At 43.4% G+C, this 22,056-nt stretch overlaps 1 protein-coding gene across 1 annotated transcript in view; it reads left to right on the forward strand.

Moving 5' to 3' along the window:
• Positions 1-22,056, forward strand: part of SI (sucrase-isomaltase (alpha-glucosidase)) — a 183,921-nt gene that overhangs the window by 7,265 nt on the left and 154,600 nt on the right. The window contains exons 2-5 of the mRNA XM_015410796.1: positions 2,855-2,928; positions 12,463-12,583; positions 13,467-13,576; positions 18,697-18,848. Coding sequence (XP_015266282.1) covers positions 2,855-2,928; positions 12,463-12,583; positions 13,467-13,576; positions 18,697-18,848 — 457 coding nt within the window. The remainder of the gene's footprint in view (positions 1-2,854; positions 2,929-12,462; positions 12,584-13,466; positions 13,577-18,696; positions 18,849-22,056) is intronic.

Genomic DNA, 22,056 nt, shown 5'->3' on the forward strand with positions numbered 1-22,056 from the left:
CAGGAGTGTTCAGGAACTGGAATGACAGGGCCAACACTGGAATGACAGCCCTAGGGTGTGCCAGGAGTGTTCAGGAACTGTTATGACAGGGCCAGGAGTGGAATGACAGCCCCAGGGTGTGCCAGGAGTGTTCAGGAACTGGAATGTCAGGGCCAGGAGTGTTCAGGAACTGGAATTTCAGGGCCAGGCGTGTTCAGGAACTGGAATGACAGCCCCAGGGTTCAGAATATTTTTTCCCTGTTTTCCTCCTCTAAAAAGTAGGTGCGTCTTATGGTCAGGTGCGTCTTATGGAGCGAAAAATACGGTAATTTATGCAGTCAAATGTAGACTCACAACAAAATGTAGGCTTCCTCACAAAGTAGAATTTTTGCTCACAAGACTCAACAGCAGCTTAGGGGGAACATAAAAGCTACAGAGTAGACTGGCAGTCCACCGGAGAAGAGGGACAAAAGCAGCTAAAAGGCTTGGGTTGGTTCAGTGGCTACTGTGAATTAGGACCTTCAGTCTCACCTGAGTTTGGTACCCAAATCACCTTTATTCACCTAATAAAAGCCATTGTATGGATTTTGTCACACACCGATGTGGCTACCTGCTTTAAAAAAAATTCACCTGGTAAGTTTAAGCAGCCCATAATTTCTCACCTGTACAGGGAAGTAAACACAATATCCCTTACAGGTGAGTACTTTGAAACTTAGATGTTAAGTGTTCCTGCAGTTGTTAATGATAACATAGGTGGTTCGAATTTTGGCATTTGGAATCAGAATTGGAGAAAATGTTGTTTGCATATGTAGAACAAAGCTGCAACTCTTTGTTTTTCTAGGAGATCCAGTTTGTCTTGATATCAGATCTTTCTTTATTGCCAGCAAATAATGCCTTGAGTATTTCTGAAATATGCAAATAAACCCACAGAGATACAGCCAACTAATACATTAAAAACAATCAGATTTGTTTGTCGCCTCTACAGTCTATCACTGTGATTCCCCAGTGTGGTGCCCACTGGCCTCTTATCTGACACCCACTTGCATGCAGCGGAAGGTGTTTCAGAATTGCCCAGGAAGTATCACTTTTGTGTCAGCATTAACACCAGTGCAGAATGATCTGCATCCTTTGTAGGAGGATACGTGGCATGGAGCCTCCCAAAATTTTGATTTGGCCTCCTTGTGGCTAGATGACCACACTTCTGGTAACATGGGGGTGTGTTCTAATATGCTAACGAGCTTTGCTGTTAGAGGTGTGTCTTAATATGCTAATGAGTTCCTGCTGGGCTTTTTCTACAAAAAGAGCCCTGTTCCACGAGGCAAGAGCCCTGTTCCACGAGGCATATGGTTGAAGGCAGTATCGGGCCCCTAGCTGATAGGCCACAGTTAGTTTTGGCCTCTGTTTTCTTCCCCTCCCCCCCTGGTCCCCATCTTTTAGAAGTTTGTATATTGCCCCTCCATATGAGTTGGATGACATCTGAAAGTATATAGTAGCTGTCTTATTGCTTTTATTGTATTTTATTGATTAATTGTAATCTTATTGATTAATTGTACATTGCATTTCAGAGGTGTATGTTGCACTTTCATAATAACCCTAAGTCTTAGTCAGTTCAGACCTCACCAGCATGTATATAAAATGAGGATTTTTTAATTCCAATATGCATCACCTTACACTTTACCCACATTGAACTTCATTTGCCACTTTGTTGTCCACGATGACACGCACAATTGGCCGCGCCATAGGCATGAATGTCGGGTGGATTTAAAGGGCATGATCAGACACAAACATCTGGGAAGCACCCCGCACCCATCGGCAACCCGTTTTGCTCCACTGCGGAAGTGGAGTAAAAAGACATCAGGGAAAGTCCAGTAGCAAACGGGTTGCTACGGGCCATGGACGGACCTTCCCTTGTCTGATCACTCTAGCGCACTCTCATGGCATCAGGATGGTCTGATCAGGCCATCCCGACTCCGTGCCCTTGTTTTCCCCCCCCTTCTCAGTATGTGCATCATCACACACTCCATAGGGAGCCCTCAGTCCTGAGATGCGATTCATCGATTCCCCGTTTAAGCGCATCGGGAACAAATGGCAAAAAAAAACCTGACTCACCCGCGGTTGCGTCTGATCACACAATGGCGGGCTGCCCCCACAGCTTCAAAGGACTGTGTGATCATGCAACTACAGGTCAAATTTCTCCGAGGGAAATAGCCTCTCTTCCCCCCCCCCCCCGCGTTATCTTGCGCGTGTGACCGCCACCATAGAATGATCCTCCTGTAGCTCTTTACAATCCACCTTGGTTTCCAAGATCCTGAATAATTTGGTATCATCTTCAGATTTAGCTACTACACTGCTTAATCCCAATTCCAAATCATTTATGAACAAATTAAATAGCACTGTTCCCAGTACTGATCATCCTCCATTGTAAGAACTGTCAAGTTATTCCTACTCTTTGCTTCCTGCCATTTAATCATCTTTTAATCCATGGGAGGACCTGCCATCTTATTCCATGACAGCAAAGCTTACTCAGGAGTCTTTGGTGGAGTACATTGTCAGGAACCTTTTGGAAGTCCTAGTATATGATGTGTACCAGATTGCCCTTGTACATTTCCTTCTTAACCTGCTCAAAAAACTCAAAGAGGTTGGTGAGGTAGTATTTCCCTTGTAGAAGCCATTTTGCCAGCACTCTGCAGTGCCCGCTGCCACAAGGAGCAGCAATGAGAGAATAAAGGGGGGGGGGAACTACTGGCATCACATGCACTTATGGGGGAAAAAGGAGAAGTGATGTGGGGTAGCTCTAAGAATAACAGGAAAGCTGTTTGGGGATTTCTTATGTACAGACTTTGGCTAACACTACAAATTGATTGATTCCTTGCAGACTTCTCACCAACTTGTCCAGAAATATCTGTAAATGAGAGAATAGACTGCATTCCAGATCAAGTGGCAACAAAGGTATGGAAAAATAATAATAACAGGAGTAAGAAATTAATACATTTGTGCTCCATAATTGTTCTGGAGAAAAGGACAGCCACTAGGTTAAGTGTGGACAAACAGAGAAATTTACTGAAGTAGTGTTCTCACTGGATAAATAGATATAGATAATGAATTATTCCCACGTATGAAGAGCACAGTCTTAAGACAAGGGCACTTATCCATTAAGTGTATACACACGTAATACCCAAGCCACACAAACCATCTAGCCAGCTGGCAATTGTTATTCTCCTAAAGGCATTTTCATCACCTCAGAGCTATATTTATGTCCTTTGCTGAAGAATAGCAGGCTAAAAACGTCTTCAATAAATACAGCATTATTCATTGGTGTACATCCATTAGGGATGTTCCAGTTCAGTTCAAAAACTCCAGTATCCGAGATGGGTTCTCCTAGCTTGGATGAAACTGAAGTCATCCCTGACTGTACTAACAAAATTTAATCAAATTATTCCCTCCTGATTTTTGTTGTCGTTGAATGTTGCGTAGTTTGTATATGCACAATATGAAAAAGGGGTAAAAATGTCATAGAAGAAAGAAACAGAAGGGGGAACACCAGCAATAGAAAATGAAAAGGCTCACAGCAACAGCATAACACAGCATCGAAAGGGCATATTTGTCCTTCCCTAAAGTCTGTGTTCTTGATATGTATCCACAGGGTGTTGCGATGCCATTATATAGCGCATACCAGGCCTCAGTGACTCTATTTGTTTAGCATAGGGTGCTTCAGGTAGCAGCATCAGTGCATGCCACTCTGTGCATTGTAGTTGCACATACCTTGATGGAAATAGAGGCAGATGAACTTCACAGTCTTCAATATCATTGATCTTAGTGGCTCAAGCTGCCTTTCACCTAGCCTTAGACTTGAGATTACCCATTGACCTCTGTTACGATGGAGAGACCAGAGAGCAATTAGGTCTTGCTATCATTTATTTATGCAGGTGAATTCCTGAGAGGTTATTATTTAAGCTCAGATAACAGTTTTGAGTGGCAAAAGTCTCTCTAGTAGCATAGACTATTGATGTGGCAATGGGCGAATTAACTGTAGTTGAGCTTTGACCCTTTAGCTTTAAAAAAAAAACACAAGATAATTATTATCATAATGTTATCTTCAATTAGTATTAATACTGAACATGGACTGTTGGTAACTTTTGTTTCTCTGCCCTCATGTTTGTTAAGATTATTTTGCTGCCAAGGGGAAAATTCAGAGAAAAGTTCACTGCCTTGATTCTTCGATGCAGTACTGCATTGTATCAAACCAGCTTTACAACTGGTGAAATTGATTATTTGACCACCCTTTGACTGCCCACAAAAGGCTATGCTAGGAATCATGGATTCTGCACAAAGAAAAGTCATGTGGGACGGGGGGCTATAGTAATTAGGAGAATTAGGCAAGAAAAATTGCCTGGATCCAACCCATTGTTTCCTATTATCTTGTACTGATTATTAGTGTTGGAGTGATAATGTGGCCATTGTCAGGTTATAGAAACTTCTGATATCTTAAGGTCCTATGCTCCAAGATTTTAAACCTGGTTTGCACCACTAAAGCTGAGTGCAGTTTGTATGTGTTTCTCATACATCTCACTTTATGATGAAACTTAACGGTTTACAGACCAGGGGACCTGTGTGGGTATAATTTGCAGTATAGTCCTAAACAGAGTTGTACCTTTCTAAATCCATTGAACTTTTTTTTTTTTTTTAGGATTTCACTGTTAGTAGAGTTCTGAACTAAGTGCAAATGTACATTCCAATATATATATTTAACAGTGGATTTAACATAAGAGAACCAGCAATCAGAGATTAATCTGCTGTGACAAGTGGTGCCATCACAGTGGTCATGTAGAACTTTGGGTAGATGTTTAAGTTGTCTGCTGTCTTCCTCTCCCCAGTTTGTTCCTGCACCTTGGAATTCAGGTTTATTATGAAACATTCATTTTTCTTTCTTTATTTCCAAATCCTATGCAGAAGTCTCTCTGTGTTTGTGTGTGTGCCTTCAGCTCATTTGCATATTTCTGTCTATGTTAATGGTGTGCTAATGCATGCTGAGATAGCACACAAAACATCTTGACATGATTGTACATATGAGTGAACCAACACTTTAATATTTAGTATGATGTCCTATTGAGGCAGAGGAGAGGATTTGTATCAGCCATGTACATGATTATGTCAAGGTTGCTTTTTTGTAATGTTTTATCAATGTACTGGTGTGCATCACTATTCAAGAGAGAAAAGAGATAAAGAAGCAGTGACTGTTGCAAGTGATGTATGACAAATGGGCACATGGTCATATTCCAGAATTATTTGTAGAAGTTGCCCTAATTAAACTGGAATGAAGGAATTAAAGTTGGGATAGAAAATAATTCCAGAGGAATAAATGAATGGAGGGAGGGAAATCTGATTATTTGTCTGCTTAAGACAGATATTTTAGTGCATATATTTAGAACTGAAGTTTCAGTAAAAGATGAGTTAGTTTTTTTAAAAGGAGATGGCAGATAGTAAAGAAAAGTTGATATTAAAATGACTTATATAAACTGAGTTTCATCAAAGATTTATCCCATCTTCTGAGTGCAATGTTGTTTTCATTACAGCTCTAAGAATAAACAGACTGCATAACAAAAATCTTAATCTTGCAATCATAGTTGAATTTTTTGAGAAATGATTTGTTTGTAAGGACAATTTTGAACCATGGAAACTCACAGTATGAGCAGTGAGCCCTGAAGTCTTCCATTTGGCTACAGATTCAACCAGTGGCATTATAATAATGCAGATTATTATATTGGGACCTCAGGCTTTTGTGGCACCTTAACCCTGCCTTAATAGGCCATTGTAAGGGTCACTGTATGCATGTATGTATGTGCCATCAAGTCACAACTGGCTTACAGCAACCCCAGCAAGGGACTTTCAAGGCATGTGAAAAGCAAATGTGTTTTTCCATTGCCTTCCTCTGCAGTGCCTTACTTGGTGGTTTCCCACCCAAGTACCACCCCCCGCTTAGCATACCATGCCATGTTCTCTCCCTCAGGGGTTACTGTAGACTTGTGTAAAGTGACCTGTTAAGCTGTAATCATCTCACCAGCCACTCAGGGTGACCCAATAATGTCTAATTCTTGCTGCCTTCTTTGGATTTCCAAAACACAGGGGTAATAGTTCCAAAGGGGTAACAGGGATAGTTTGTTGCTGAAAAATAAACAGGACTCTTGTGGCTCCTTAAAGACTACCAAGATTTTATTCTAGCATAAGAGTTCACATCTTCAGATAGATGATAGATAGCAGCCAAAGTGGAGGAAGTATAGAATGGAATATGTTCCATCAAACATGATACATAATATACAGTACACAAATAATTAAAAACAGTTGTCCAATAAAATACAACAACATTCCTCTGGTGCATGTCATAACTAAAGCCTCACAGATGCCATCTATTTCAAATTTTGGTTCTTAGATGGTAATGCAGATTTGACCCACTGAGCCCAGTAGAGAGGGGGGGGCACCCGCCTCCCTAAGTAAAAGCCTGGCGGAAGAGCTCCATCTTGCAGGCCCTGCAGTATTGTAAAAGAAAAACACATAGACAACTCACTAAGGTAGTTAAGGTAATGGGTGCAGAGTTCCAAGTTTTACCAAGAGAATTATTACCGGTTATGAATTATACATCCCAAATCACAGTTCAATTGGGAAAGGGGAAGTTTCTCAGTCCTCTAGCTTGTTACCATGTAATCATCAGGGAATATTGACCCAGATGTCTTTTCTTTAGGGATGTGTACCCTCACTGAATAGCATCATCACTAAGCCTAATAAGACTACCTGACACTGCTAGAGTGTCAGTATATTTGCTACATGATTCCTCATTGGGTGCTATGTGAAGTAAAGAAGCTCTTTCAAGTACAAAAAAATGCAAGAGAAACATGTCCACAGGTTGGAGTAAGGATAGGTGTGAACAGGCATGAAAAAGTATGTGAAATTATGAAGAAATGGGGTGTTTTCACACGTCTTTCATGCATACTCCTGAAAATTCAAATCCCTTGAAAGTTTGGCATAGCATTAAAAACAGGTATAGGAATCTAGAAGGAATTGTATGTAGTTTGCACAAGGAGACAGAATTAAAATGGATGTTCGAAATATATTCTCAGCAAAACAAAGCATATTAAATCAACTTGGTCATTGAACAGGAAGTCAAATGCTTCCTGAGTGTGTTCCAAAATATGACTCTTGCTACCAGGCAATTTTCTTGTATTTTTATTTATTAAAAATGGCCTTGCACTGAAAGAAAACCTGTGTTAGTGGTTATGAGTTTCAATACAAATTCATTAACTCCCCCCCAAAAAACTATAAACTGAATCACAGATAATGCCTCAAAGGTTGGTTTACACTTACTTCTTCTTTGATACGACAGTTGTCTGAAATGATCACAGTCCTCTGCTAAAACCAGTTGTTGGAAAGATCAATAACATAATAGAACAGATTTTTTTTTCCCCTCAGATGATCAGGACAAGAGGCTAGAAGTGAGTCAACATTTCATCTATGAAAATGCTGCCATTGTGCTTCTGCACAAATATGGCCACAAGTTGAAATGGACTGTTTTGCGAAAGGTTATATTTTAAAGAGTGATGGAAACAATAAACTGTGGAAATATAAGGTTTGGTTTGTGTAACTGGATGATTAACAAAAATCTTTATGTAACTATGGAGTCTGCATGAAAGGATTAAACCAGAACACCCTTGGACTATTTCATAATTTCATTTGCAGTTAATTAGAAGAACATCTACACAAGTACCCCAAATGTTTATGAATGTCTGAAGGGTGCTGGAGTGGCGGAAGATTTTGTCTCTTTAGGTTTTGCCCTGATAGTGTAAGACTTTCCTCCATCTTTGGATGCCGTGATTAGCAGACATCACAGCTTCTGGAGCCTCAGGCTGTGGCATTCCTGGAGTTTTCCCTTTCCTCTTCACCTAGGAAACTGTGTGACTGGGCGTGGGGGGATGGGATTAGGGATGCCTGCCTCCAGGCGGGACTTGGGGATCCCCCAGAATTACAGCTCATTTACAGAGATCAGTTACTGTGGAGAAAATGGATGTTTTGGGGGGTGGATCTATGGCATTGTACTGAGGTCACTGTCCTGCCTGGGCTCCATTCCCAATTCTCCAGGAGTCTCCCACCCTAGATCTGGCAACCTTACTCCCCATCCTATGCTGGTGACCGGGGGGGGGGAGAGTTGGCAAGCCTAGATGGGATAGATCGAAGTAATCAAGGAGCAATTGCAAACCCAATTTGGATCAGGCTATACTGTGGAAGATCCGGAATCTGGCCAGAAATAGATGTAGGGGGAAGATAAGAGATGCCCAGAGTGTCTCCTCCCAAAATGTTGCCATTATACCAACACAATTTCTTATTCCAAAAATGTGCCGCTATTACTGTAGATGAATGGTGGCCAGGTGAGATGCAATACGTTCCACAGATCTTGGTTATTCTCTGAGGTTAAATTTGGTGCGGCTTCAATCTGAAGCTCATTAATAATCTCGTCCTGTGGTGTCTTTCTTCCCACTGAAAGCTGCTTACAAACTCATGGGGAAAAAAGCCATTTTGAAATGATATCATATTGTGATAAAAGCTTCAAATGACCAAACCTCATGTCAATAGTAACTAAGAAGTTCACATAAAATAAAATGCACATAACTATTGATTTTCTGCTACAGGATGATAGAGAATCAAGTTAGAGAATCATCAAAAAGTATGCAGACGTATTAGAAGGTTATCAACTGATGTGGTCTGTGGGGTTTACTGGCTTTCAGATTTTTTAAAATTATTATTATATGGCCAAGAGCTTGTTGTGGTTAATGGACTGGTGATAAAAGTACTGTATCCTGTTCAAACTAAAAAGCAAGTGCGGGTGCAAATATTTTGAGGGCCAAAAGAAAGGCTTTAATTAGAGGACGCCATTTTACAGACCTTTCCAAGTTGAGCCATTTTTAACTGGAAGTATGTTTTTGCATTCTGAAAAAGGGCACTCTGTGTTACTCTGTGAGGTGCTTTTTTCACTGCCTTCCTTTGACTTAGATGAAACTGACTTTATCTATGGATTTTGACATAGGGTAGGATCTCATGGAGGACATTTGCAGACTGAAGGGCAGTGATTTCTTCATAGGGTTGCCAAATATGTTTTGGCCGGGAGCGGGGGGCTCCCGGCTGGCGTCTGGAAAGCGCACACACGCACAGCGCATGCACGTGCCACATGCGAGTCACCCGGAAGTGACATCGCACGCTGGGGGCGGGGCCACGCCATTTGAGGGGAAAACTCTTTGTTTTCCCCTCAAATGGATTGGCAGCCCTATTTCTTCAGATTCCTCCCTCCAGTTTATTTATTTTACACTTTATTAGTTGCCTTTCTTCTTTACAGAGCTCAAGGCAGCTTACAATATTAAAAAATACATAAAATAAAGTACATAAAATATATAAAATCTTTTTTAAAAATCACAATTTAGAGCTGCTTTAATCAACTGCTGGCCTTTGATTCCCTTTTCAAGCTGTCTCTGGGTATCCCCTGGAGAAGCATGGGGGGAGGGCATTTTTGGCTCCAGCAGGAGGAGGGAAGCAAGGAAGTCACACTCTCCATAGACAGAAATTCAGTGGATTCAAGACAGAGGGCTTTTCTACATTCTCATTTTCGGGGCTATTTTTGGGCAGGAACGCACAGGAACGGAGTTCCGGCTGGCTCCCAAGTAGGCCACACCCAGGAGGAACTCATTAGCATAATAGGCCACACCCAACAGCAGAAACTCATAAGGATTGCCTACATTAGAGGTGTGTGGCCTAACATGCAAAGGAGTTCCTGCTACAAAAAAAGCCCTGGGTCTTGACAACAAGCAGGGTAAACAGAATAACAAGCAAAAGGTGGGTGTGGCTGGATAACCACACTTCTGGTAACATGGGGGTGTGGCCTAAAGTGCTAATGAGCTGTGCTGTCAGGGGTGTGGCCTATTATGCTAATGAGTTCCTGCTGGGCTTTTTCTACAAAAAGAGGCCTGCTCATTTTACTTGTTCGTAAGCTCCTGTTTCTTCATTGTTGCTTATTTCTGTGCCACATGTGTTTTGCTCCCTCTGTTGGTCAATTCGATATCACAGTGGTTTATTTCTAGCATATCTCCCTGCAGATTTAAACCACGAATTTTTATGCTGGACATAAATCTGTGATACCGAACCGACCCCTAGAGGGAGCAAAACATGTGTTTAACACAGAAAATAACAACAGCAAAAATAAAACAATGAAGAAACAGGAACTTCCCACCAAGTGAATTGGGAATATGGAAAAGCCCACGGAGAAGTTCTACTTCCTTGTGCACCTGCTGAATCAGCTACACTATATGGACCCCTTATGCCAGGCTGAATTCGCTCATCTTTAATATGCCATAAGGTTTGTTGTTGCTTCTACGGGCTAGTTTGGATTTTCAACAGTAGCAGCAGCAAAGGAAGCCATAAGAGGCTTATATGTCTTCTCCCCCAGGCTACCATATATTTGTATGGATATATCCCCTACAGAGGAGCTGTGGTGGCTCAAGTGGTTAAGACGCTGAACTGCAGGCTGTGGAAGGTCAGCAGTTCGAGACCGGGGTGCCGCATGATGGAGTGAGCTCCCATCTCTAGTTCCAGCTCCTGCCAACCTAGCAGTTCGAAAGCAAGAAATTGCAAGTAGATAAATAGGTACCACTTCGGTGGGAAGGTAACAGCATTCCATGCGCCTTGGTGTTTAGTCATGCCGGCCACATGACCACGGAAATGTCTTTGGACAGCGCTGGCTCTTCGGCTTGGAAACGGAGATGAGCACCGCAACCCTAGAGTCGGATTTGACTGGCTTTCGAGCAAGGGAACCTTTACCTTTACCTTTATTCCCTACAGGGACATGCATTTTCTTTCCCCTGCCAGGAAAACATACCTTTCTCCCATTTGCTTTGTTTTAGTTTTTTTATGCATAATGTTCAAACCAGTGTAAACTGGCTACCCATGTAGTTCAGTTGGGCAGAACTCTACATGACCTTAGGATATTTTCATGTGTAACTGTTTGTTTTAGGTATTTGGTTAGGTGAAAGGTGAAACATTTATACCCTGCTACTTCTTCTCCTGAAATGACAGGTACCAAATGAATGGATCATAGTATTCAATACTAATGTTCCCTCTAAGATGTGGAGTCTTGTGAGAAAAAAAATCTGCTTTGTGAGCTACTGGCATTAAAATTGTGAGTGAGTGATTTGGCTACTGCATAAATTAGCTTGCTCTGGAGCCATCCTTCCTGAGCTAAGATGAAAATGTGTGAGCTGGAAGCTAAAAAAACTGTGAGCTAGTTTACACTAACTCAACTTAGAGGGAACACTGTTGAACACCCATTCAATACCCACACTGATTGGTGTTACTTCAAATGCACTAGCATGACAAATTAACAAAAGTAGGAAATGACAGCTATAATTCATGGAATGAGATGTTAAAGTTTCTAGAATGTCTTGTCTGCGTCCAGTATCTGCTGTTTTCTAAGATCCTCATGGGTTCAGTAACACCAGCCTTCTTATGTTGGCTGATCCAACTTATCTGAGAAACTTCTGTGGTCTTCTTTAGCTAGAAGGATGGGTGCTGCTTCTACATGGTGTTATGCCATTTTACTGAGGAATGTGTTTCCATAGAATGGAGTGGATCCAACCATCCTCTAAGGAGCCTTCCTCCAGTCTGAGGACCCTTCCTCCAACCAAGTGTCTCTTCCGTTGGAGGATTCCTTCATTGGAGGAGGAGCCACTTAAGCTGAAGGGGGTCTCCTTAAACTGGAGAGAAAGTTTCAAACTCTGCTCAGTAGAGTGCCAGGAGAGAAGGTGGATCCAGCCCAACAACAATGTGAGTTTGGCAGATCAGGTGTGTCTTTCACCTCCAGGTGTCATCCTGCTCTGAATGACTGCACGTGCATGTGCCCTCTTCTGCTTTGTACTACTTCTGTCACCATGGAAGTTGTGTCTGGTTGAACTAAAAAATGTTGAACTACATTCTAGACTGGACCAGCATGTGCAAAAAAGAAAGTAGCAGAAGATGACCTGAACACATGAGTTACCATAGTGTAGTACTTATCACATTTGCCTAACATACAAAACACCCTGGTTTGAATCCGGGGAAAAAGTTATGACTTAGTTTTTATGAGTTCTTTAGTTTAGTGGTTATCAGGCTTGCCTGATGCTCAAGAGGACTTCATTTAAAAACTGATTGGCACTTGGGGTTGATAGGCTCTTGCTCCCTTGAGGTCTTCAGTCAAAGATTGGTGAAGCATCTGTCAGGGGTGATCTAGCTTCAGATTCCCTGCATTGAGTAAGGAATTGGACTAGTCTACAAAATGCTTTCTTACTCCGTGATGAACAAATCAATCTCACAAATCAACTCCAAGAAGCTTGTAAAAAAAACCTTATTGTCCAGAAATGAATTTAAAGGGTTTTGCTTGCTACTAAAGTAATCCTTCGTTTCTTATGAACAATACAGGACCTATGTGTACTCCGGGGCTGCTGCTGGAATCCCCATAATGAAACATATATACCCTGGTGCTACTTGTCCAACAGTCATGGGTACCAAGTGGATGGATCACAGAAAGAGAACCAAGCAGGTAAGAAGAACATTGTACACTCATAACACCTAGGCTTATAGTTTACATTTGTGATTTGAATAAGACCTCTTCAGATAAATGGGGCAGTGTGTCATTGTGGCTAGGTGGATCAAATGCAAACACAGCTCCCAGGCAGGCTTATAAGGGGCCTACCCACAGTGGCTGAATTGCCCTCAATTACCCACAGTCACTCAATCAAGTCAGCATCAGGAGAAAAATGGGGGGGGCACTGTTATGAATGCTGTGACATCATAGCCCCCACAACACTCTAGGAGTTTCCCCAATCCCTATGATCTTTACCAAAGAGATAGGGGAAATTCCTAGAATGTTGGAGGTCTGTGATCATTGGGAAGTGACATCACAGAATCTGTGATGCTTCCCCCTCACAGGCTCCATGACTCCAAAGCTTCCAGAATTCACAGGCGTTGGCCTGGCAACACTAATCCCAAGCCCCATTCACCCTCAAATTCAAGGGCTGTCTTCTCCCCCCAAACCTTCCCCTCTTGTCTGAACTCACAGGATTGCTGAGCTGAAAATAAAATCAGAATTGTAAAGTTTGTTATTCACCAAAACATTGCAATCTTTGGAGCAAGTGCCACTGAATAAAGTGAGAGTTATTTTTTAATTAAGAATAAGTAGGATTGCACAGCTAATGTGCTATAATTGACATCACTAGCTAATTTTGCAAAAGGGCCATTCTTGCAGGTTACTGGGGGTGACCCAAATGACTAAACATTAAGAGAACTGCTTCTCCCTCTCATCCTGTCTTTCACCAGTTGGGTAGGAGCATGGAATTGCATTTGCCTGGAGAAGTCCAAAGGCTGGTGGTTGCTGACTCCTATTTCAGATGTTAAAAGCAATGTTTCCCATTGTTCTTTTTAAGGATTTGAGGCCAGATTAACAAAGCTTCCTGCTCCATCCCTGTTTGGAGGTGACATTGATAACCTTCAGCTGACTGCACAGTATCAGACAAAAAATCGGTTCCGGTTCAAGGTTAGATTATTCATTATCGTAATTAGCGTTAAGTGATTACATTTCTTCATTCCAAAGGAGGATAAACTGGTCCATGTGGAAAATGTATCTCACTCAGTGGAGTGATTCATACTTTGCCCTTGTGCCATTACTGCATATTTTAGAACAGGTTAAAAAAAAATCCACTTAACAAACAAACACACTGATTTCTAAATACTTGAAAAAGGTCACTTTAACAAAGCATATTATGAGATTCTTGTTTCTTGAAACAATAGGCTGGCTTTACCTTGCTAGCTTTAACCTTTTTTAGGACTGGAGGTGGATTTTTTTATTGGGTGGACAAGGGGTAACATAAAAAAAAAAAAAAAGATCTGAACCCATGACTGCTTCCTGCAGTGTAATCCTAAACAGAGTTACACTCTTCTAAGACGATTGACTTCAATGGAGATGGTGGTGGTGATGGAAAGGGCTGTCAGGTCACAGCTGAGTTATGCTGACCCTGTGGAGTTTTCAAGGCAAGGGACGTTCAGAGGTGGTTTGCCATTTGCCTGCCTTTGCATTATGACCCAGGTGGTCTCCTATCCAAATAAACTAGGGTCGACCCTACTCAGCTTCTGAGATCTGATGAGATCAGGCTTGCATGGACTATTCAGGTCAGACAATTACGCAGCATGATACATTTGAAACTCTTCTCATCAGGGGTCGTTTCGTAGAAAAAGAGCTAGGGGAACAAATTAGCATAACTCATTAGCACATGCCACATACCCTGCCATCACCGGAAGTGTGTCATAAGGCCACACCCACCACTCAGTTAGTCTTAGTCTTAAAGGTTAGTCTTAAAGGTGCTATTTGTTAGTCTTAAAGGTGCTATTTGAACTCTTGGACTATTTTGCAGCAACAGACTAACACAGCTACCTCGGGGAAGCTCCTGGATGGGGCTGGGAGTCCTTGCGGAGGCCACGTGGAGTGGCCTCGGCTAGGCAGAGGGGGAGGACGCCAATTTACCCTCCTGCTTCTTCCTCCTTCTGCAACAGAATGAGGCTGGAAGCAGGGGGCGGCTGGAAGAAGGGGATGGGGCTTCGTCGTGTGCCCCACCCCCCCTGCATCTCACCCGGGGGAACTGCGATCCCCCGTGATCCCCCCCGAATCGACCTCTGCTTCTCACTGATAAACGAGATTTGTCATGAATTAGTTAGAAATCCATGGATTAAGGAAATAATCTCATGATATACAAGCCTTCGCAGATGAGGGGTAACCATGGCATACCTGGCATGGCTATGATATCTGCTCACTCCAATGGATTGGGTAAGAATAGCCTTTTAAAACTGAGTTGAGGGCACAGAAAAGTGACAGGTTACTTTACTACAAACAGAACCCATATTGCAACAATGTCAAGAGAGCTATTTATTTTATGGGCCACTTACACTTGGTATGACAATTTCCCCCCATTGCAAATTACTCACAGATGTTCACAGGAACATTTCCAGTTTGGAGCTAAAGGCTGCAGTCATGCCCACAACCAGGGCTTTTTTGGTAGAAAAAGCCCAGCAGGAACTCATTAGCATATTAGGCCACACCCAACAGCAGAAATACATTAGCATATTAGGCCACACCCCTGACAGTACAGCTCATTAGCATATTAGGCCACACCCCACATACCAGAAGTGTGGTCATCCAACCACACCCACCTTTTGCTTCTTGTTCTGTTTACTTTGTTGTCAAAACCCTGGGCTTTTTTTGTAGCAGGAACTTATTTGCACGTTAGGCCAGACACCCCTAATGTAGCCAATCCTAATGAGTTTCTGCTGTTGGGTGTGGCCTGTTATGATAATGAGTTCCTGCTGGGCGTGGCCAACTCAGGAGCCAGCCAGAACTCCATTCCTGTGCGTTCCTGCCCAAAAATAGCCCTGCCCACAACTATGTGCTTACATTAAAATGGGTATCTGTTGGATTTGAGCCACCTGATTCTGTACGCAGTTGCAGAGATTATTTTTGCAGCCATGGCTGAGATTAATTAGTATCACAGTGGATTTCAGACTATGTACCAGAGAACTTGGAGCTGCGGTGGCTCAAGTGGTTAAGACGCTGAACTGCAGGCTGTGGAAGGTCAGTAGTTCAGCGGTTCAAGACCCGGGTGCCGCAAGACAGGGTGAGCTCCTGTCTCTAGTTCCAGCTCCTGCCAACCTAGCAGTTCGAAAGCAAGAAATTGCAAGTAGATAAATAGGTACCACTTCGGTGGGAAGGTAACAGCGTTCCATGCGCCTTGGTGTTTAGTCATGCCGGTCACATGACCACGGAAACGTCTTCGGACAGCGCTGGCTCTTCGGCTTTGAAACGGAGATGAGCACCGCAACCCTAGAGTCGGATTCGACTGGCTTTCGAGCAAGGAAACCTTTACCTTTACCAGAGAACTTTAGACTTCCTTCAGAGATCATCAAGGCTTTCCTACTAAGAAGAGTTTTTAAAGCAAGGGTTGCTAAAAATATTCCTCTATTTCCCCTCCCTACTGAGTGGAGCAGTTCACATCCTGAGCAGAATATAACTGCTGTAATCTTAAATGGGCAAAGGGCAGGGCAGACCTTGCATGGCTCCTGATTGCCGCTGTGCAGGACTGCTCACACACACAGAGTTTAGAGGGAGCACTGGTTGCTAACCTCCATGTGGCATCTGGTTGGAGATTTTCCAGAATAACAATTGATCTCCAGACTACAGAGATAAGTTTTCTTGGCGAGAATAGCTGCTTTGAAAGGTTGACTATATGGCATCGTATGCTGCATAGGTCTCTCTGCTCCCTTCACCAAATCCCCCCTCCCAAGCTCCACCTCAAAATCTCCAGGAATCTCCTAATCCAAAATTGGCAACTATGGGGAATTTCAGACAGGCGCTATGTCCCGGTAGGGAACCGATTCTCAACCGGGTTGTGGTCTGTCATTTCAGACAGAACCCGGTTAGGAATCGGTTCCCTACCGGGATCTAAGTGGCATTTCAGACACAGAAGCCTCTCTTCCGTATAGGAACCGGGAGGGAAGCGATTTACCTGTCAACCGCTTCCGAGGAGTCTCCCGTTCCCTCTCCCGGTTCCGATACGCTTGTTTCCCGCCTTTTTTCGCCCGCGCGGGCTTTTTTTTTTTTTTTGAACGTTCGGCTTATAGCGATATATCGATATATCGCTATACCGGAACCTCTAAGGAGTCGCATTCCAATGGGATCGTTATTGCGACCATTTGAGGTTCTGGTATAGCGATATATCGATATATCGCTATAAGCCGAACCTTTAAAAAAAAAAAACCTGATCGCCCGCGCAGGAAGAAAACGGCAGGAAAACGAAGCGGTGCATGTGTGAAACATCGAACCGCTTGTGAATCGGCTCCTTTCCGGTAGGGGCAAGCCGTGTGTGAAACGGCAGCCCTGTACCGGTTCATCTGGAAACGGAAGACTCCCGGTTTGAAACCGGGAGAAAACTGGTAATGTGAAATTCCCCTATATTTTAGCAATGGACAAATGTCTTGGAAACACAACAATCCCCTACAGTGAATAGCCACAGGGTAATGTTTTCACAGAGATGTCCATGTGGGAGTAGCAGCAAAGCTCAAAAAGCCTGTGACTAAAAGTATGTGTTAACTGGAGCTACACCCTGGAATGTACCTTCAAACCTTATGAAAGGTGCAGGAATCTCTCACAGATGGTCTAGAATCTTTCAGGAACGGGATGCCAGAAGACAAGAAGTTTGAAAAGCAGTGTTCTGAGTACAGACTTGTAAAAGAGCATTGTTTTAGGGAATCTTCTAAAATTAGATACAGAAAACTAATTTTAACAAAAGGAGAGCACAAATACCAGTCTAAATAGAAGCAAAAGTAATCCCAAGGTAGCATCTTCTCTATAAATCCTTGTTAGCACAACATCTGGCTGATTTGAATTCTCAACGCTTCCTCAAGTTTTTTTTTAAGTAAATAATCTGGATATGGTCATTATACAGAGTATTTTACATTCTTCAATAGGATTTGCCAGATTTATATCAGAATACAGTTGGCATATTGATTTCCTGCCAGTATCAAATTTCCCAATAGATTTCAGGTATTCACATCAAATCCTGTCAACCAAAAATCAGATCTTAATACTGTTGCCAGTGTCACAACAATGTCAACGGAAGTATTTGAAATTGTGGTAAATTTATTTTTATAAGATTCTGCACTATAATGAATATTATCAACATACTTAGCATATGTATAACACCTTCAGCATTCAGAGTGCTTTACATAGATTATTTTGGGAGAAAGCCAAATTTAAGAGGGAGGAGCCTGAAGTCAGAAGGAGAAACTGAAAGGGATTTAGGGTTACCAGCTATCAACTGGCACCCAGTTGGAGACTGAGGGGGTATGGGCTTGGGGGGGGGGGATACCATCACATCAACGGCATGATGTCAGTTCAGAGGTGAACCCAGAAGTGACATCACACTGCTCTAGTATTCAGCAGAAACTGTATGGTTTCAGGAGTTTACCCTAGAAATGATGCCATACTGTCAATGCAACTGCATTTTTGTCTGAGGAAAGCCAGACTTCATGTATTGATTGGAAATGATAATCCTTGGCTGCTTTGAGTGTCAACTCTAATGTCCAGCACTCAGTTAAGGTACTGTAAAAATCGAGGCCATACCACACTGAAAGGTTATGGTACAGAGAAGATCACACAATTCAGCATGCTTGTACAGTTTTGAGGCCCTTGACTAAGTGGAGAGGGTGTTGGTGAGAATGTTAAGTCTCAGACATTGTTCAGTTTTACTACAGGCATATTAGATTGTCCTTTTAGAGAAAATGCATTGGTCAGAAAAATAATTACTTCCTTTCTCTTTTACAATAATAAGATCAAATTGATAAAAATAGGCTTTTAATGTAGGAGTCTGAAGAACACTCAGCCGATCAGAAAATTTGCATAGATCCATTAACTACAGCTGCTGAGGTTGACTAATAAATCTAGTGTTTGATTCTGAAGTCTAACACCATTAATTGCATCCATTAAACCTATAGCATGCATGCTATCAATTCAGAAACACACCATGGTGAGGGAAAGTGGGCAACTAGATAAGTAGATGTTAATTTTAGGGGTCCCTGTTAACCTTGTTTTAATTGATTTTTTAAATATAGATTACTGATCCCAACCATGAAAGATATGAAGTCCGACCTGAGATTCTGAACCCCTTTGCAGGGACTGTGGACAGCACTTTCAACTACAGGGTTGAACTAACTGACAATCCTTTTGGCATCAAAGTGATCAGGAACAGCAACAACAAAGTTCTGTACGTGAGCTGTTTGTTTTTATTTTAATGCTGCAGTCGACTTTACCTCCATTGTCCAAGCATTCCCCTTAAAATGTACGTCCAAGGGTTTTCAAAATGTCTTGGTTTCCAGGAACCTGCAGAATGCTCACACACTTGTCATGGAACCTCTGACTGCAGAGGATTCTGGGAAGTGTCCTAGGGTGCGCACTGTTCTTGCATGTGTTTGCTGTAATGGGCTCCGAAAGGTCACTTGTATTATTGTGTAGCAGCAGAGCACGCACTAAATGCTGCTGGGATAAACAAGCTACAGGTTTTTTGCATTTTTTCCCCAAAACCCCAAAACCCTCTGGGAGGATCCAAACCACAGCTTCATGATCATCTGCAGTCAAACCCTACAGTGAAGAGAGTAGAGTTGTACAATGACTTTGCCTCACATATTTCCTTGGGGTTAGGGTTGCCAGCTCTGAGCTGGGAAATCCTGGAGATTTGGGGGACAGAGCCTGGAAAGTACAGGGTTTAGGGATGGGAATGACCTCAATAAGCTTTAATACCATAGAGTCCACCCTCCAAAGCAGCTATTTACTCCAAGGAAACTTAACTGTGTAGTCAGGAGATGTGGTAATTCCAGGAGAACCCCAGGCCCTGTCTGGAGGTTGGAAACCCCAGTTAGTAGTTCTTGTTTCCATTAAATTCTACAGCAGCAGCTGACTACTGAGGGAAACATCTGTGTAATTTTATCAAGTCCAAGTGCTGCAAAGTTGAAGTGAGTGGAAGGAGACATGTCTACAAAGCAGTAGTGCTGAAAATGGCAGTGATGACAACACAGCTCATAGAGAAAATACTTTACTGTCTCTTGGCTGTGTGTTTTGACAACTACAACAGTCTGATGAATGATATCGAGGCAGTTCAGGGCTGTGTACATTATTCTCCCATCCCCATTTTAACTAGGGTTGCCAAGTCCATCTTCCACCCCCAGCGGGGGACTTTGGGGGCATTCCTTGGAGGGGGTGGGGCATCCCTGATGTGATGACGTCATGTTGGGGATGTCTGCCGCCCCCGCCCCCACCCGCCCGTGCGCCGGATCTCCAGAAACGGCAGTTCACTGCACTTAAAGGAGCCGGTGTTTTCCCTTTTAAATGCAGGAGCCGGCGTTTCCCCTTTAAGAGTAGCTGCATTTCCCTTTTAAGAGCACGAAGCTGGCGTTTCCCTGCAAGCTTGCGGAGATCCGGTTTGGGAGGAAGCAAGGGTTCCACACACTTAAAGGGAGAGAGATGGGTGGCTGTGGGTGTTGGGGGTGGGGCTTCCCCCGCCGGCCATCTGGCCGATGGTGGGTAGAACCCCCCCCCCAAAAAAACGGGGGACCCCTGGCAAACCAGGGGGATTGGCAACCCTAATTTTAACCACGCAACAACCTTATGAGGTAGCTAGAGCTGAAAGAGTGAAAGGCCCAGCTTCATCCAGCAGGTTTCATAGCCAAGTGGGATTTGACTTCTGTTCTCCCAGGCTGTAGTAGGCCAACACTGCTACTTTACACCAGTTTGTACACTGGGGAAGCAAGAGTGGATGAAATAACACACACACACCCCATACACCAACTACAAGTTTAACCAGGAGTGTTTAATTTGAACATTATTATTCCTTGCAATGCATCTTACCAGGCAGGGAGTCAGTGCAGTTTATTGTTTCTGAAAAGAAATGTCTATGGAATGGTAGCAAAATTGTGCTGTGACATAGAATTCCAGTGGAGCAGAAACTCCCATGTGGAAGTACATATGGCATGTTCCTGTGTCAGCTTCTTTTGATTGTTATAACCTGTTTTCAGGAGTACCTGATTAAAAATTTCCATATGCACACAGAATGTAGCATTACAATATATTTGAAACCAGTTGATTATCAATATGCGTAGGGTAGGATAATTTCTCCCTGGTGTATCCCCAATCCTGTACTTTTTTATGAAGAAGTAAGGTCCACTAAGTTCAAATTTACTCAGAGGACCACAGCTTCAGATGACAACTTGTGGCTCACCACTTTTCCTTGTAGTAAGAGAGCCCATTTGGTGTAGTGCAGGAGACCAAGGTTCAAATTCACTGTTTCAATTTTAGTATATGTGCTGCTGAAGTGAGCATGGTTCAAATTCACCATGAAACTCACTGGGTGACTTTAAGATAGTCACTCTTTTTTAGCCTAACCTACTTTACAGGGTTGTTGTGAGAATAAAGTAGAGGAGCAGAAAGACCTGTGTATGCTGTTCTGTCAAATAAATTTCAATGGGATTAATGTCCAAAGATGTATGTTTTAGACTGCAGACTTACATTTGTGACTCACTGTTATGTAGTGGGTGGTCGCCCGTACAAACGACAGACTCCGTAGTGGTGCATAGCACGCTTTATTCAGTACACAACAAGAAGAAGGAACAAACGGCCGGCAGGCCAACTATATACAAACCTGGGGACACCCCCCTGGTCACCATTGGTGGGTTTGAATCTCCCGCCATGGTTCCCATTGGTTCCCCAGTGTAGGGCTAGGATCCTAGTCCCCATTGTTGTCCAGGACTGAAGCTCAGGTGTGTGTGCTGACCTCAGGTGGCGGTCAGTGGACACAACATCCCTCCCCCCATAGTCCGAACCCTCCCCTATGAGACATAGTCTTTAAGGTACGCTGGGGGCCGTCGCACCCTCGCGGATCGTCTGGGGGCCGGAGCTGGGGCCTCCGGGGTTCGGACCTCCGGGGCAGAAGTCTGAGGTGGTGCTGGGGCCTCTGCGGCTACTGGTTCGGGCTCTGGGGACCCCGCATCCGCTGCCGGGGGCTGGTTATCCTGGTGTGAGTCCTCTGGTGCGGGCAGGGTTTGTTCTGGACCCTCGTTAGGACCCTCTTCTAGCTCTGCCCGCTGCTCCGGTACCTCTGCTGGCATGTGATCAGGCAGCATTCGCCGCCGGAGCTGGTCGATGTGCCGCCTGAGGCCCTGGCCGCACTCTGTGGACCCCTCGTACATGACGGTGCCCGTTGGTCTGATGATGCGCCCGGCGAGCCACTGTGGGCCCCTGCCAAAGTTCTGGGCAAAGACGGGTTCCCCAGGGAAGAACCCACCTAGCAATCGGGTACCCTATTCTCTCCCAGAGAACCTGGATTCTAACAGTATTATAGGGATAATCCATGAAGTCCAGTGTTGTATAGAAGCCCCCTTTCCCTGCTGTGGTAGCTCACCTTTTCTTCTTACTCTAGTAGA

The sequence above is a fragment of the Gekko japonicus genome, unplaced genomic scaffold (assembly GCF_001447785.1).
Source record: "Gekko japonicus isolate JY-2015 unplaced genomic scaffold, Gekko_japonicus_V1.1 scaffold267, whole genome shotgun sequence".
NCBI classification, from domain to species: Eukaryota; Metazoa; Chordata; class Lepidosauria; order Squamata; family Gekkonidae; genus Gekko; species Gekko japonicus.